General features: G+C 33.7%; 1 protein-coding gene across 1 annotated transcript in view; it reads right to left on the bottom strand.

The window, feature by feature from the left end:
• gpcpd1 (glycerophosphocholine phosphodiesterase 1) overlaps positions 1-12,748 on the bottom strand; it is a 40,975-nt gene that overhangs the window by 12,787 nt on the left and 15,440 nt on the right. The window contains exons 7-14 of the mRNA XM_088907336.1: positions 11,997-12,120; positions 11,086-11,317; positions 9,878-10,040; positions 8,704-8,833; positions 4,658-4,712; positions 4,326-4,418; positions 2,696-2,773; positions 1,309-1,348 (exon numbers count right to left, since the gene is read on the bottom strand). Coding sequence (XP_088763462.1) covers positions 1,309-1,348; positions 2,696-2,773; positions 4,326-4,418; positions 4,658-4,712; positions 8,704-8,833; positions 9,878-10,040; positions 11,086-11,317; positions 11,997-12,120 — 915 coding nt within the window. The remainder of the gene's footprint in view (positions 1-1,308; positions 1,349-2,695; positions 2,774-4,325; positions 4,419-4,657; positions 4,713-8,703; positions 8,834-9,877; positions 10,041-11,085; positions 11,318-11,996; positions 12,121-12,748) is intronic.

The raw sequence follows: 12,748 nt of genomic DNA, 5'->3' as shown, positions 1-12,748 counted from the left end.
CAGTAAAGTGATCTGATCTTCCCATCCTGTAATGGCTGCCAAAGTTAATGGGTCTAAATACTCATGTGATGAACACATTTCAGTTAGTTAGCTTTAGCTTTTCCCAGCATTTACTGTAACTTATCTTACCCTTAGAATTCTTCAGTTTGAGCATTCAAACTTTTGAAAAAATATTAAGTTAAGAAATGTATATGCATCATTGTGCAATTAAAAAAAAATGGGACAACATAGTGTTTGAATACTTTTGCAAGACACTGTATGTATTGACCAAAATTTAAGATTTTATGCAAATTCATCTTTGTTAATTTATGAACAGGACCTGCCCAGGTTATGTAGGTCGAGTGTTACTATTTTAATCAAAGTATTTAGCTCAGACTATATACGTCTATGGGTTAGAAGTATTTATAATTACTGTCATTAATGTCGAGCAATACAGGAGATTATCCAAAGAAGTCCAAAAACATATACAAAAACTTTTCAAATAAGAGAAGTGGAATCTCTTTGATACTTTCCTTTTCACAATAACTAAAAAGAAAATATAAATCATAATAATGAATAGTAAACCCAACTGTTTTTTATTGTAAAAAAATGAAAAAAAAACAAGCAAAAAAAGAATACAGCAGTCCCTTGAATGTGGTGCTCCTTATGAACATCTGTTTTAGTCTTTAATATGCAGTACCATTAGAAAACCGTGCTGCAGAACAAGCGAACAATTAAAACAATGATTTAATTTAAATATTCTTGAGTAATGCTCACATATCCCTATGTTAATAGGAACTTAAATATCTGAGCAAAAACATTTTTTCTATTGTATGTGTTACTCAGAATAAATAATGATACACACTTTAGAGTGACAAAAGAGTTACAGAAAAGGGTTTCATTGTTGTACACTATTGTAGAGGCCGGATTACATGATCAACAATAGTGTCGAATTAGAGAAACCCTCATACGAGCACATACAGTGCAACATCCTTACACCTGCTGTTAGAGAATGACTTTTTAAGGAAGATTAATCAAGTGACATTTCAAAATTTTGAATGAATAGTATTTAATGTTAGTACTCAAAAAAGATCTGGAAAACCACAATTTTTCCTCAAAAAAGATTTGTCCATCTCGCCCTGCATTTATACTTTTAAAAAGGTAGCCCCTGTTGAAACAGTAAGATCTACTCTTATACCAAAATATTAGAATAATTATGTTCTTAGGTGAGGCCTTTTTAATAACATGCAAAGTCTAATCTTATTTAGTCTAAATGTTAAAAAAGACTAAACTTATTTATTTTAGCTGGAACACCATACTGACAAGTACCTTTATGGTCATTCACCTTCATTGCAGTCACATGAGCCAACTGTAAAATAAAAATGGCAAGTAGTTGTGCATTCATACATCTAATCAAACTATATTATGCTAACAAAAATATAGAATGACTAAGCTTAAAATAGTTATTGACATTTCATACTAAACACCTTAAGTACTTCTAAGCAATAACCATCTCCTCTTAAAAATCAGATTTTGACGTTAACGGTACCCTCAAATGCAGTGATTTCTCCGCACAGGCAATAATATAAAGAGCAGGTATTGTATTTCACACACGTGTACAATATACAAAGCATACACCAGTCTTTATAATTATAACCAATTGGAGAGACTACTTATAATTTACATGTTTTCACAGGAAAGATTTAGAGTATGTGGTAAGTCATACTCTATCATTCACTATATCAGTGAAACAATTCATCTCATATTTGCTTCCAATTGAAGGAGGAGATAGTTATGTGATGAGTGATAAAATAGCCAGTAAGAACTGATTGAACACAGTCCCAACTCTTGTTATTTTAGAAATTGCCACTGCTGATTGGGATTTTATATCATACAAGATAACGGCTATTGTTAAAAAGCTAGCAACAATTATATTTAAAAAAGTATAATATTACTACATCTATAGTCGTCTATTGACATGCAGCCAATAACTGGAACTAAAAGACTGAAATGGCACTGAAATCATTAGAAATATGATTCTCTAATATGAGCCTTTTAATATACATAGTAATAATGTTATGATACATTTTTAAGCTCACAATTCAATCAGGAATTTTCATAGGTCCCTTCACTTATTTAAACATTTTATATCCCACTTCATGAATTTCTACCTAAACAAGAGCTCAGTGTTACATCTGGCAACTCAAGCTGTTGAATATTAGCAGACTGCAACAGGCACTTACGGAAACTATTTTCTATTAATTGTAAGACTGACAAAGGTTGCAAAGAAAACTAGCTGACAGCTGTTATGTGTCATTTTTCTACAAAAACTACACCTGAAAGCAATTATTTGTATTAATGAGGATTTTTAGAAGTAAAACAAAGGCTTGAGTTCTCAAATAACTCTCCATGTGCTAAGAAAAAACTAAAAACAGGGGAAATCATGAACTCATGAAATAATGAAATCCTAAAATCACTTGTGATGTAAAAGAATTCCATGTACTTCTTAATCAGGATTGCTGACCTTTAACTTCTAATAACAAAACCTCAGCCTTACAGTAACATTTCACTCACAAAATTGATAAGAATCAACAGAAACCAACCCAAGACAAAAATAACCACACACACACTCTTATATTATAAAGCTAAGTAAGATATAGTTATCACAAATAAATGCGAAAATGGGTACTTAATCAGACATTATAAAGGTGCTTACCTTTAATAACTGAAGCTGATCAAAGGTCAAATCCTTCACAGGAACTTCAAATAATTCTAATGATTGTTTGTCATTTTTCTGAAAAAAAAATACAATGGAAAAAAGGGTTAAAAATGAAAATTAGCATTGCTCCAGAAAGGCAAGTATGGGCAACCTGTTGGTATTGAAATTTATTCATTCCTCAGGAATACATATTTTGTGAACCTTCCTTTGGCTTTGTTAATGTCAAAGAAACACTTCCTGTTGCCATTTAATAAGTTGATAAATATTTGATATTAGAACATATTGTATGATATGCAGAACTTGTACACCCATTCCAGGTTATATTGTTTGTATTTGTGATCCACTTTTATTTCTTTTTATAACTTAGATATTCAACTTAAGACTGTGATGTCCAATCTTGAATACTGGTTTTTACCATTTAATCATTGAGTTTTAGGTATTATTTGTATTATTACCTAATTGTAAAGTCAATCTGTGACTAATCTTGATCTTAACAGAAGACACCAAATTTTGGTTTCTGAAAGATCCTAGTGAACTTTGGAATCCTTCTGTCCTTCATATTCTAACCAAGATTTTATAATCTGGTTGCAAACAAATCCTAAATCCATTTCTGCTCTCCAAAGAAGAAATTATTTTCAACATAAGCTTCCCCTTCTTGTGCTAACTCCCAAAAAACATTTGTATATGATCCAACTCCATCATTTGACTTGGGTCCTGTTTGACTTGGTAGTTATTTAGTGGTGCCAGGTTTCTGAAGATTTCCAATGTTTGCCCTTAGATTTAAACTAAACCTCCCAAACATGTTTTCTGACACCAACATTAGAGCACCCTTTTCCTGGTGGGGTACCAATCATCTCGTTATACTTGATGATGGACCACAGTCAATTCTATGGATTTTTTATAGTGGTCATTAGAATTGTAAATAATCAATTAAAATAATCTTTTAAATTTTTGGTCAAATTTTCCCATAATAAAGTAGTACTGAGTGTTTAAATATGAGTGGTAACTGCTTCTGTGCTCAGTTTTCTTACATACCCACTAGAGTTCAAGGTGACCTTCAGAAGTTTCTATAAACATTTTGAGGCTTTCTAACTCTATCTTTAAAGCATTTTAGAAATACTGAAAAGCCCTGATGTAGAGATGTGCATGTTAGTGGGATGTTCATACTGTATCAATGACAAGGACTAAACTTTATCAATATTTCTATAAGCATCTTCAGGTTTGGGCTTCTTATAGTAGCATACTCTTCAATTACATGCAGGAAAGAATGATACAATGATACAAGACATGAACAAACACACTCTTCCACGCCTGTCAATAAACACAATGATGTACAGCATAATGAAAAACTGTAAAAAAAACGAAGCAAATGCATTGAAGAGGGAAGTTGTATACTGCTTTTTTAAGGAATGAAGGTCAGATTTCCATTGCTATTTACAGTATGCTAATTGTACTAAGAGTAAAAATAACTTGCCTGTAAAAGTTTTATTTATCCTCAATGAGGAGATGAACACCTAAGATGCAAAATTAAACGAATTCAAATGCATAACTGTCAGGAACATGACAATAAACAATAAGTTAAAGCTCTTTGTGCCTTGATTTTCATTTGTAAAGATCAAAATTTCACCTTTTTCATTGAAATGCAACAGGTAAGATCATGGTACACAACTGGAATATAATCCTTTGAAAGGTGTACGTCAAATTCCACATAGGCAGCACCCTGAAAGGGACACACATATTTAATTAATAACACATAATAATTCAGAAGTTAATAAGTATTTTTTTGAATACGTCAGCTTGGAAACTTCCAGAAAATCATCTTAAAGCAGAAATGAGACAAAGTGCTTTTAATCACAGAAAAAATTCAAAATAAATCACTGCACTTTCAACAATCAAAATTTATATTAGTAGATAAGGCAGTATCAATGTAGGGATATTAATAATAAATCATAAACTTACATGACTGGCAGCACTTTTGAAGGAAGCAATTGTATTTTCCCTGATTTTTGTATGCCTAAGGGTAAAAAAAAAAGATAAGATATCGTTTTAGAAAATCTTGATGTTAAAAGCTTAATTTCAGACAAAAAAAATAACACTTCAAAATACCATTATATATAAAGAGGTAAAAAATCCAGAGGACTCAAATAAAAAAAAAACAACTGATAAAGTCAAATTATCTTCAGTTCTTATTTTTTTCCTGCACCAGTGACCTCGTCATTATTCCCCCATCAAGCAGGTCTACTAAGTCTGCTGATTCTAAATCAAACCTGTCAAACTCAGATTCCTAAAGGCCACAGTGGATAGACCCCCTTCCACCAAAGACCTTACTATCTTAACTGCTCTGTTTGATGAGTGGGAAAAAGTTAACACTTCTACATGAGTCCTTATTCAGAACTCTCTTAGACAAACTCCCAGCTCCACAACACAGTGTCTCCTCCAAACAGCTGTAAACGGCTTTAAGGCAAAAGCCCTTCATTGGATAATTCAACAGCATTGGGTGTCCTAGGGTGCTATCTTACTATAACATTCTTACATCAAATAAATCCTTTACAGACACGATCCCGAAAGATGTTTATGGCTAAATCAACATAAATCAACTGTATATTTTCAAAAAGCATAATAATGATCTGGGAAAAAATAGGTGAAACATATCCAAATATCTAAAAATCTGAACAATCAAGGTCAGCAAGAACTTCAGTTGGGATGAACATTTTAAGATTCAAGAGCTTCTAAGGAATGAGTCTTTCACATCATTGTTCTGGTCTTCCCAGCGGGTGTCCAAAACTCCTTTATCTCATTTAATGTACTAAAAACCGGGAGGCTTTCTAGGTGTGGATGTAAAATATTTGTGCATAAAGTTAAACAAATAACGCAACACTGTTATAATACAATACAAATAAAATCACTGAAACACTTTTAACACCACAAACATATTTTTCTGAACACCAGCTATGAAACATTAACTCTAAACCACACCTTCTATAAAGCATAAATTAAGCAAAGCAACTATACTGCAAATATTAAGATTATATAATATAAGTAATTTCATGATGAATGTACACTCTAAACTATTAAGTAGCTTAGTCTGTCCAGCTCTTCATATTAGATTTGCTGTGCTGTGAAGTACAGAGTCACCATGACAGGACACATATTAAAACCATAAACTAAGTGTGCCCAAGGTCAAAATTTCACAATTCTCCCCTCTGCATGAGAAACTGCATTACGACAAGATTAGTACTAGTTTCCTGTTAATTTGTCCAAATACATTTCCTTAAGACAAAATTAATCATTTACATATACCTTTGTGCTTGAATTAAGTTCAGTGCTTTTTTTTCCCTGGGATGCTACAAAGCAGGTGCGTTGACCTCACAGTAATCAATAGGCTGTATCATCATCATCTCAGATGAAAGATGATAGAAAAGCAGACTATGAAGGAATGAAACAGTTTAAGTGAAGGATACTGGGATAAAATAAAGAAGTGGCTGAGAATATATGGTTACATTTCAAAAGTATATTGCTTGATAACAGCAAATGTATCCAAAAATAATCAAAGCAAGCTTTAAAAAGCAGCAACCTAATTGGTGAAATACTACGGCTATAAGCAATATGACAAAGGGGACAAAACCAAAAGAATCATAAAAAGCACACAAAGCATCAAAAACCAGATGTTCACAGAAGAGGTAACAAAGGATAAGAAATTGAGAGAAAATAATAATGCTACAGCAGCTGGAAATATTGGGCCACACACACCAGATATGAATAATGCAAGCCATTGGTATTTAAATGAAGTTATACATAACAAACCTGAGGTGAGCTGCAGGAATGAAGCAAACATAACAACAAAAGTTCTTTTCTGTGATATTTTTTTTAGAAATGTAAATTGTTTTCATTTCATAGCTAACTACCAATTTTTTCATGTTTAAGCTATTCTTTCTGCTGTACTAGCACAGTATGGTTCACAACCAAATAAAATGTTTTATCCATGTGTTTAGAATTAGGTTGCATCATTTGCAAAGGATCGCGCACAGCCCTTCATACAAGGCCCTTAATACTAGAAGGATTTTCTACATACAACACCAACTAAGCAGAGACAATTAATCCAATACTCAGGCAATTGTTCCTAAAGAAGAATTCCTACATACAGGAAATTAGAGAGGAATATAGTAAAGGGTTTCAATTTGGCAATTTCACAGAAGGGAAAATTGTCAGAAATACCAAACTAGTGCCACTAGCAATAACTTTATGAAACATAGGCAACATACATTTTTTGTCAGTGTCTAAGACCTCATCAAAGATTTCTTAAACTATCAAGTCACGTCATTAAAAAGGTTGTTGAATTGACAATGAAACAAGCAACACAGCAACAAAGGCTTGGTCTGGGTTGTACTCTTGTTTTCTCACTATTATATGCCTTCTTCAACAAACAATGGAAGATTCTCAATGTTTTCATAGCTTGTGCTTTCTTATATTCATTGATTAAATAGAGTCCAAACTTTAAAACACTATAATATAAAGTGTCTTGGACAAAACTGAAACTAATGAAGGGAACTTTCTTGGTTAGCCTTTTCTTTTTGGCTTCAGAAACACACTGATTCACAACTATAAGGCTGTTACAGTACACAATAATTCTAAATACACCAATAAATCCATGTCCCTAATCTTGCAATTTGCTCAACTATATTAAACAAATATAACAATGCTCTTGTAATCACAATGTATCAATTAGCACAATCCCAATAATGGCAGGAGTAGGAATACATAGTTCTGTCTAAAGTCTAAAGTTTAGTACACATAGACAGCTTTAAGAGAGATGTTAAGATTGATAAGTGTACTGTATTTTTAAACAACTTTTATTACTTCAAGGCAATGCTAAATAGTAACACAAATACATCTGTCAGAATTTCCCGATTTATTTTGTAATTCCCGATTAATTTCTAATTACAATGTTGGAAGTTAGATGTGTAGAATTACTTTAGAGGAGCTTCTGCATTAATGTATATGAAAAGAACCCATTTAACCACCTTACTAATTTCTCCCTATAAAGGGAAACAAAACCCTTTAATTGTAGTACAGTAAATGCACTTCTACCAGATATTATATCACAAAACATAACTGCCCTGCAGCCTGATCTTGTCAGATTTCAGAGCTAGATCCAGTACAGTGACAGGGAACACTGTGCTGTAGGAGGTACCTTCCGTGATCCTTGAGATCTTGAACCAAGATCCTAACCATTCGAACATTCAAGATCTCATGGCACTGTGTATAAGAATTGTGGTATTAACCTTGGAGTCCTAGATAAAATACACTCTCAGGAAAGCCTATAACAGGTTTTAGGATGATATGAGTTCTCGTTTGTGTAACAGATCTGTTATGTAACAGGGCTGCCAGTGCAGAGCAGATACTGCACTTCAGTTTTGAATGTGTGCCACATCTGTATATGCTTTGGAAGCTTTCGAGATTAAAATAAATTATTAGTGTTGGATCATATATTATTAGGTTTCTTAACATTCTCTGGTAGGATGCACTATACTTAATGTGGCAGCCTGTGCTTTTATTTTCTGATTGGTCGACACAATGGCCACCTGAAAAAAAAAGAACTGCATGCAGAGCACTGATTCCCAGCCATGCATTTGAATGGTGCTGATATCAGGCTGATTACTGCCCTGCTAATCTCTTCGTAGGTGCAGCTCATGAAGCACTATGTACCACACTGTGACCTCAAAATCTCACAGACTGAAAAAGATGGCAAAGAAGCTGACGTTCCACCCTGTTAACACTGATAAAGCTAGCCATAACATGTTTTTGCATTACTTAACAGTGTAGAGATTGTCAGGTCTTGGATGAAACCTAGCTGCCAAAAGTGTAAGAAAAAATGAACAGATCAGTGCCCTTCTTTTGTAACGTTAGAACCTCTTCTCAACCAATAACACCCCCACAACCTTATGTCAAAAATAACTTTAGCACCAAAAACAACCAGAAAAACAAAGTAGACAAGTTGGACGTACTTAGCAGCGTGTGAACTCCCTGATCCTCTGTGTCCTACATCCAAAGTGCTCCTCTTTTTCCAGTATTTTGTATATGAAGAAATCATATCACACATGAAATCCTTAATTGGTCTAATTACAATGTAGTCCACTAGAAAGAAAAACAAACAAAAATCAAGGACACACCATTTTGCACAATCTATATTTCACTGAATTCCAGTGATATTTCATCTACGTCAATGTGTCAAAACTGAATAATATTTAAGACCTGTATTAGACTACCTTGTTCTTTTCGATGTATCTGATACTTCTCACACCTGATTAAGAATGTGATGCTGGATGACAAACTTCTTTATACTGTAGTAGAGTATGTTACAAAATAAATGCAATTATCTATACCTTGAGACACTCCCATTGAAAGTTTTCAGGTAAACCCTAATATTACTATTTAAATTATAGAAGAATTTGTTAGTGTGATCTTATCCTTTTAATTTGCTATTTTCTTTTAAACATACAAACAGTAAACACATATGTACTGTATGTCTGTACCTAAAGGATTCCCATATTAATTAATTAGTGGCTACCCAGATTATTGCCTTTTTAAATAAAAAAGGACATAATTCTGCAACACAATGATCAGACCATTAAAAGTATAATAGAAAAAGGAAGGTTTAAGACAGCAATGAGTTTCTTCCATCTACTGTGTTAATTCTTAATCTTTAGATTTGTTACACACTAAAATTTAAAAACAAGCTAGTACTTCAAGAAGTGATCTTGATACAAAATAATTCTAATCATCAGCCTGTTTTATTTTAACCCAGGGATCTCCAGTCTTGGTCCTGTAAGGCCAGTGTGTCTATGGTTTTTCAGTCCAGCTGGGCAGGTTCTTAAATCAGGTTGTTATTGGCTTAACTGGACCAGTGTACCAACTTCGTTCAACTCTTTTAAGAGCTGGTGCTTTAATTTTACTTGGAAAACCGGGAGACACACTGGCCCTCTAGGAGTTGGACTGTGCTTAAGACTTACTCCTTCCTTAAATTTAAACTGGCTTCCTAAAAGTGACACCAGGAAAATTTTGAATTTTAACCTTTTTTTTGTTTAAAGTTTTTCTGTCACAGCACATGCACATGAAAATTTGACCTCAAGGTGAACTCAAGCTTTGAAAGCTAGAAATAGCAATGCTATTTAAATTTACCTCTGACTTTTCCGATGGTCTGCCTAGAGTTTCTGCCCATTATAGGAAGTGTGACGATTCCAGTGTCTTTGCCACTTTCCACAAAAGAGGAAGACAATAAACAGGCCGTGCCCACATGACCAGGATGCACATCTCCTTGAACCACTTTCTCACTTAGATCCTCCTACAATGTTAAAACAGAAGGATATCTTCAACTTCCATCAGATAACAAGATTAATTAAATATACCGAGTGGTATTAAGGGCATAAATATATATTGGAACTATTATGCATACACGAAAGACCTTAACTACCAATATTTCACCCATTTTGTGACACAGGCAGCTGGATATAGTGGATTGTGAAATGTAAACATTCCAAGATGAGATAACCTCTTACAATGGGACTTTCCAAGTAACCTTCCAAGCAATCATATCTTTAGACATGGAGATCTGTATGTGAATTGCAAGTACAGTACATGTTAGTCCATAAGGAGACGACTAGCAAAATTAGAGTCACTGCTCGCTTCTATTCTAACTTACTTTTCTAGTCAGTTCTTAGATTTTGCCATTTTAAATTTTGGAAAGATTTTGGAAAGACATTCAAAGATTTGTCTTGCAAAAAGACAAGAACTAGATAAGTTATTTTGCTGAGCTGATATTCCTAGTTAAAATGTTTCATTCAAAGTTATTTTCTTTCACAAAGTTATGGATCTTCTACAAAGGCACATTTGATGAGACCAGACTACTAAAACAGCCATCTTAATTTTCCACAATGAAGAGTGTAAAGATTTTCATAATTTCTGTGAAGCAATTCTAGTCCAAGAACTAAATGATTTTGTCATTGACTTTCTAAATCAAATAGTGATGTTTTCCCTGCACAAACCATACTGAGTATATATTCAGATGACCTTAAAGGCAACCAACCACTAAGGATAATTATCTAAAAGGAGAGCTGCAAGAAAGGTTTTGAAAGGGGATCCGAGTGAAACAGTTTCACCAGGGTAAGGCAATATATTCACTATAACTGGACTGAGAATTAAAACCTCAATACTTCAGTGTGTTCACTGATACCATCTAGTATCTTTGACAAATTATTCCATGTGCTAAGGGTGAATATTTGTACAACCTGATAGTATTTGCACAACCTGATATGGCTACAATGATGAAGCCAGGCTGCATGTGCATTAAACAAATATGCTGGTGATTCAAAACACAAAAAATGACTTACCTCGAAGAACTCAAAGGTTAGCTCCAAGTTGTCTGGGTCCATGGTATGAATACTGTACTCTGTCCATTGGCTTGGCTCTAGTGCATACCCACAATCTGGCTGAGAATGACGGGATTTATACCCATTACTGCTGATCAGACTGATCTCCAGTGTGGTTGTCATTTTGTTCCAAGAGGTAGGACTCTGCTCATCTTCATCATCTTCCTCAAAGCCCTCCAATGTCAGTTTCAGCCTGGACCAAGTTTACAAAGAAAATGCCACACATTCTAAAACTATACATCTTAAAACATTAAAGCCAGATATACTCAGTTTGAGAAAATTACCGAAGTAGAACTAAGCCATGTTAAGTCATGTTATTGAAGGAGATACCCTCCTTTTTTCCTAGAAATGTCTGGATGAAATCCATGGATCAATTAGCAACTGAAGAACCAAACAAGCTAAATGGGTCAAATAGTCTCATTTCATTTGTAACTTCTGTATATTTGTGCTCTAAAAAGAAAGAAGATGAGCCTATTCTGTTAACTGAAAAAAGTTTTTTTATGGAATGAAACAAAATTAATTTGTAAATTACAAAAAGTAATGGAAACATTAAAATTTATAACTTTTATCATTTAAAATGACAATTTATAACTGGCTCTCTAAGCATGCAATTTTGAATTTTTATGTCTGAACAAATATGAAGCACGCATAACTTTTAAAAACACATTAAAATGTGCATCACATTTGTCGCTCAGTATAGTCTGTTAGGGAGTATAACCTAGTATACCTTTAACCAGTATAACCTGTTCTAGCACACAAAATACACAATTTTCATCCATTTGCAAAAGAACACCACAAGTTGTTCCTGGACAATGTCAATTTATACTAGGTACAACTGTTTGGTAATTTAAAGCTGGCGCAAACCATCTTACCTGAATCTTGATTTTTTAAACTTCTTTTTTGTAATAGATACTGGAGATTTCTCAGAATAATGAAGGCGAAGGCGAATTTCTGTCTGACATGTCAGCCACCCGGAATCTACACACTCCATGTCATCTATAATAAAAATACATTTTAGGAAAATAAAAGCACTTCAAAGAATAGTTTCTCACTTTGATCGTAGATTATTGTTGTACATTAGAGTGCCTTTCAAAAGTATTCAGACCCTTGCAGTTTATAGATTTTGTAGCTTTAAATTTAGTCATGATACTCTGAAGTTGCAATTAATATCCATTATATACTGTACACAACCAACTCCACATATTAAAAGCAAAAATAATAATAACCCATCTATTTTTTAACCATTTCTTCTAATTCAGGGTGTGGTGGAGCCACAGACTATATCAGCAGGCAACGCAAGCAAGGCAGGATCACAGTCTCCTCCTTGCAGAGTTTAGAGGCGTAAATAGAATATAACAATAACGATGGCACAGCCACAAATGCAAAGATGTGCAATGGTGTTTATTACGAGGAACTGTGTTCTCAAATTCCACACCCCAAAAAACTAAGTGAAAACCACAAACTAACCAGGAAAAAAGAAAACAACCCAAAGCTATAGTACAATAATATATACATTAATTACTATAAAATTAGACTGTTTTAGGCAGCTCCTATTCTACCCCACAATCCACTTTCTCCTATCTCCCCCCTCTTATCTTGAAGAGCTCCTTTTCTAGGTTAAACT

This window comes from Atractosteus spatula, chromosome 2, assembly GCF_055471065.1.
Source record: "Atractosteus spatula isolate fAtrSpa1 chromosome 2, fAtrSpa1.hap1, whole genome shotgun sequence".
Taxonomy (NCBI): Eukaryota; Metazoa; Chordata; class Actinopteri; order Semionotiformes; family Lepisosteidae; genus Atractosteus; species Atractosteus spatula.
Note: the sequence above shows the minus strand (reverse complement) of the source record. Positions and strands in the feature narration are given on the sequence as shown.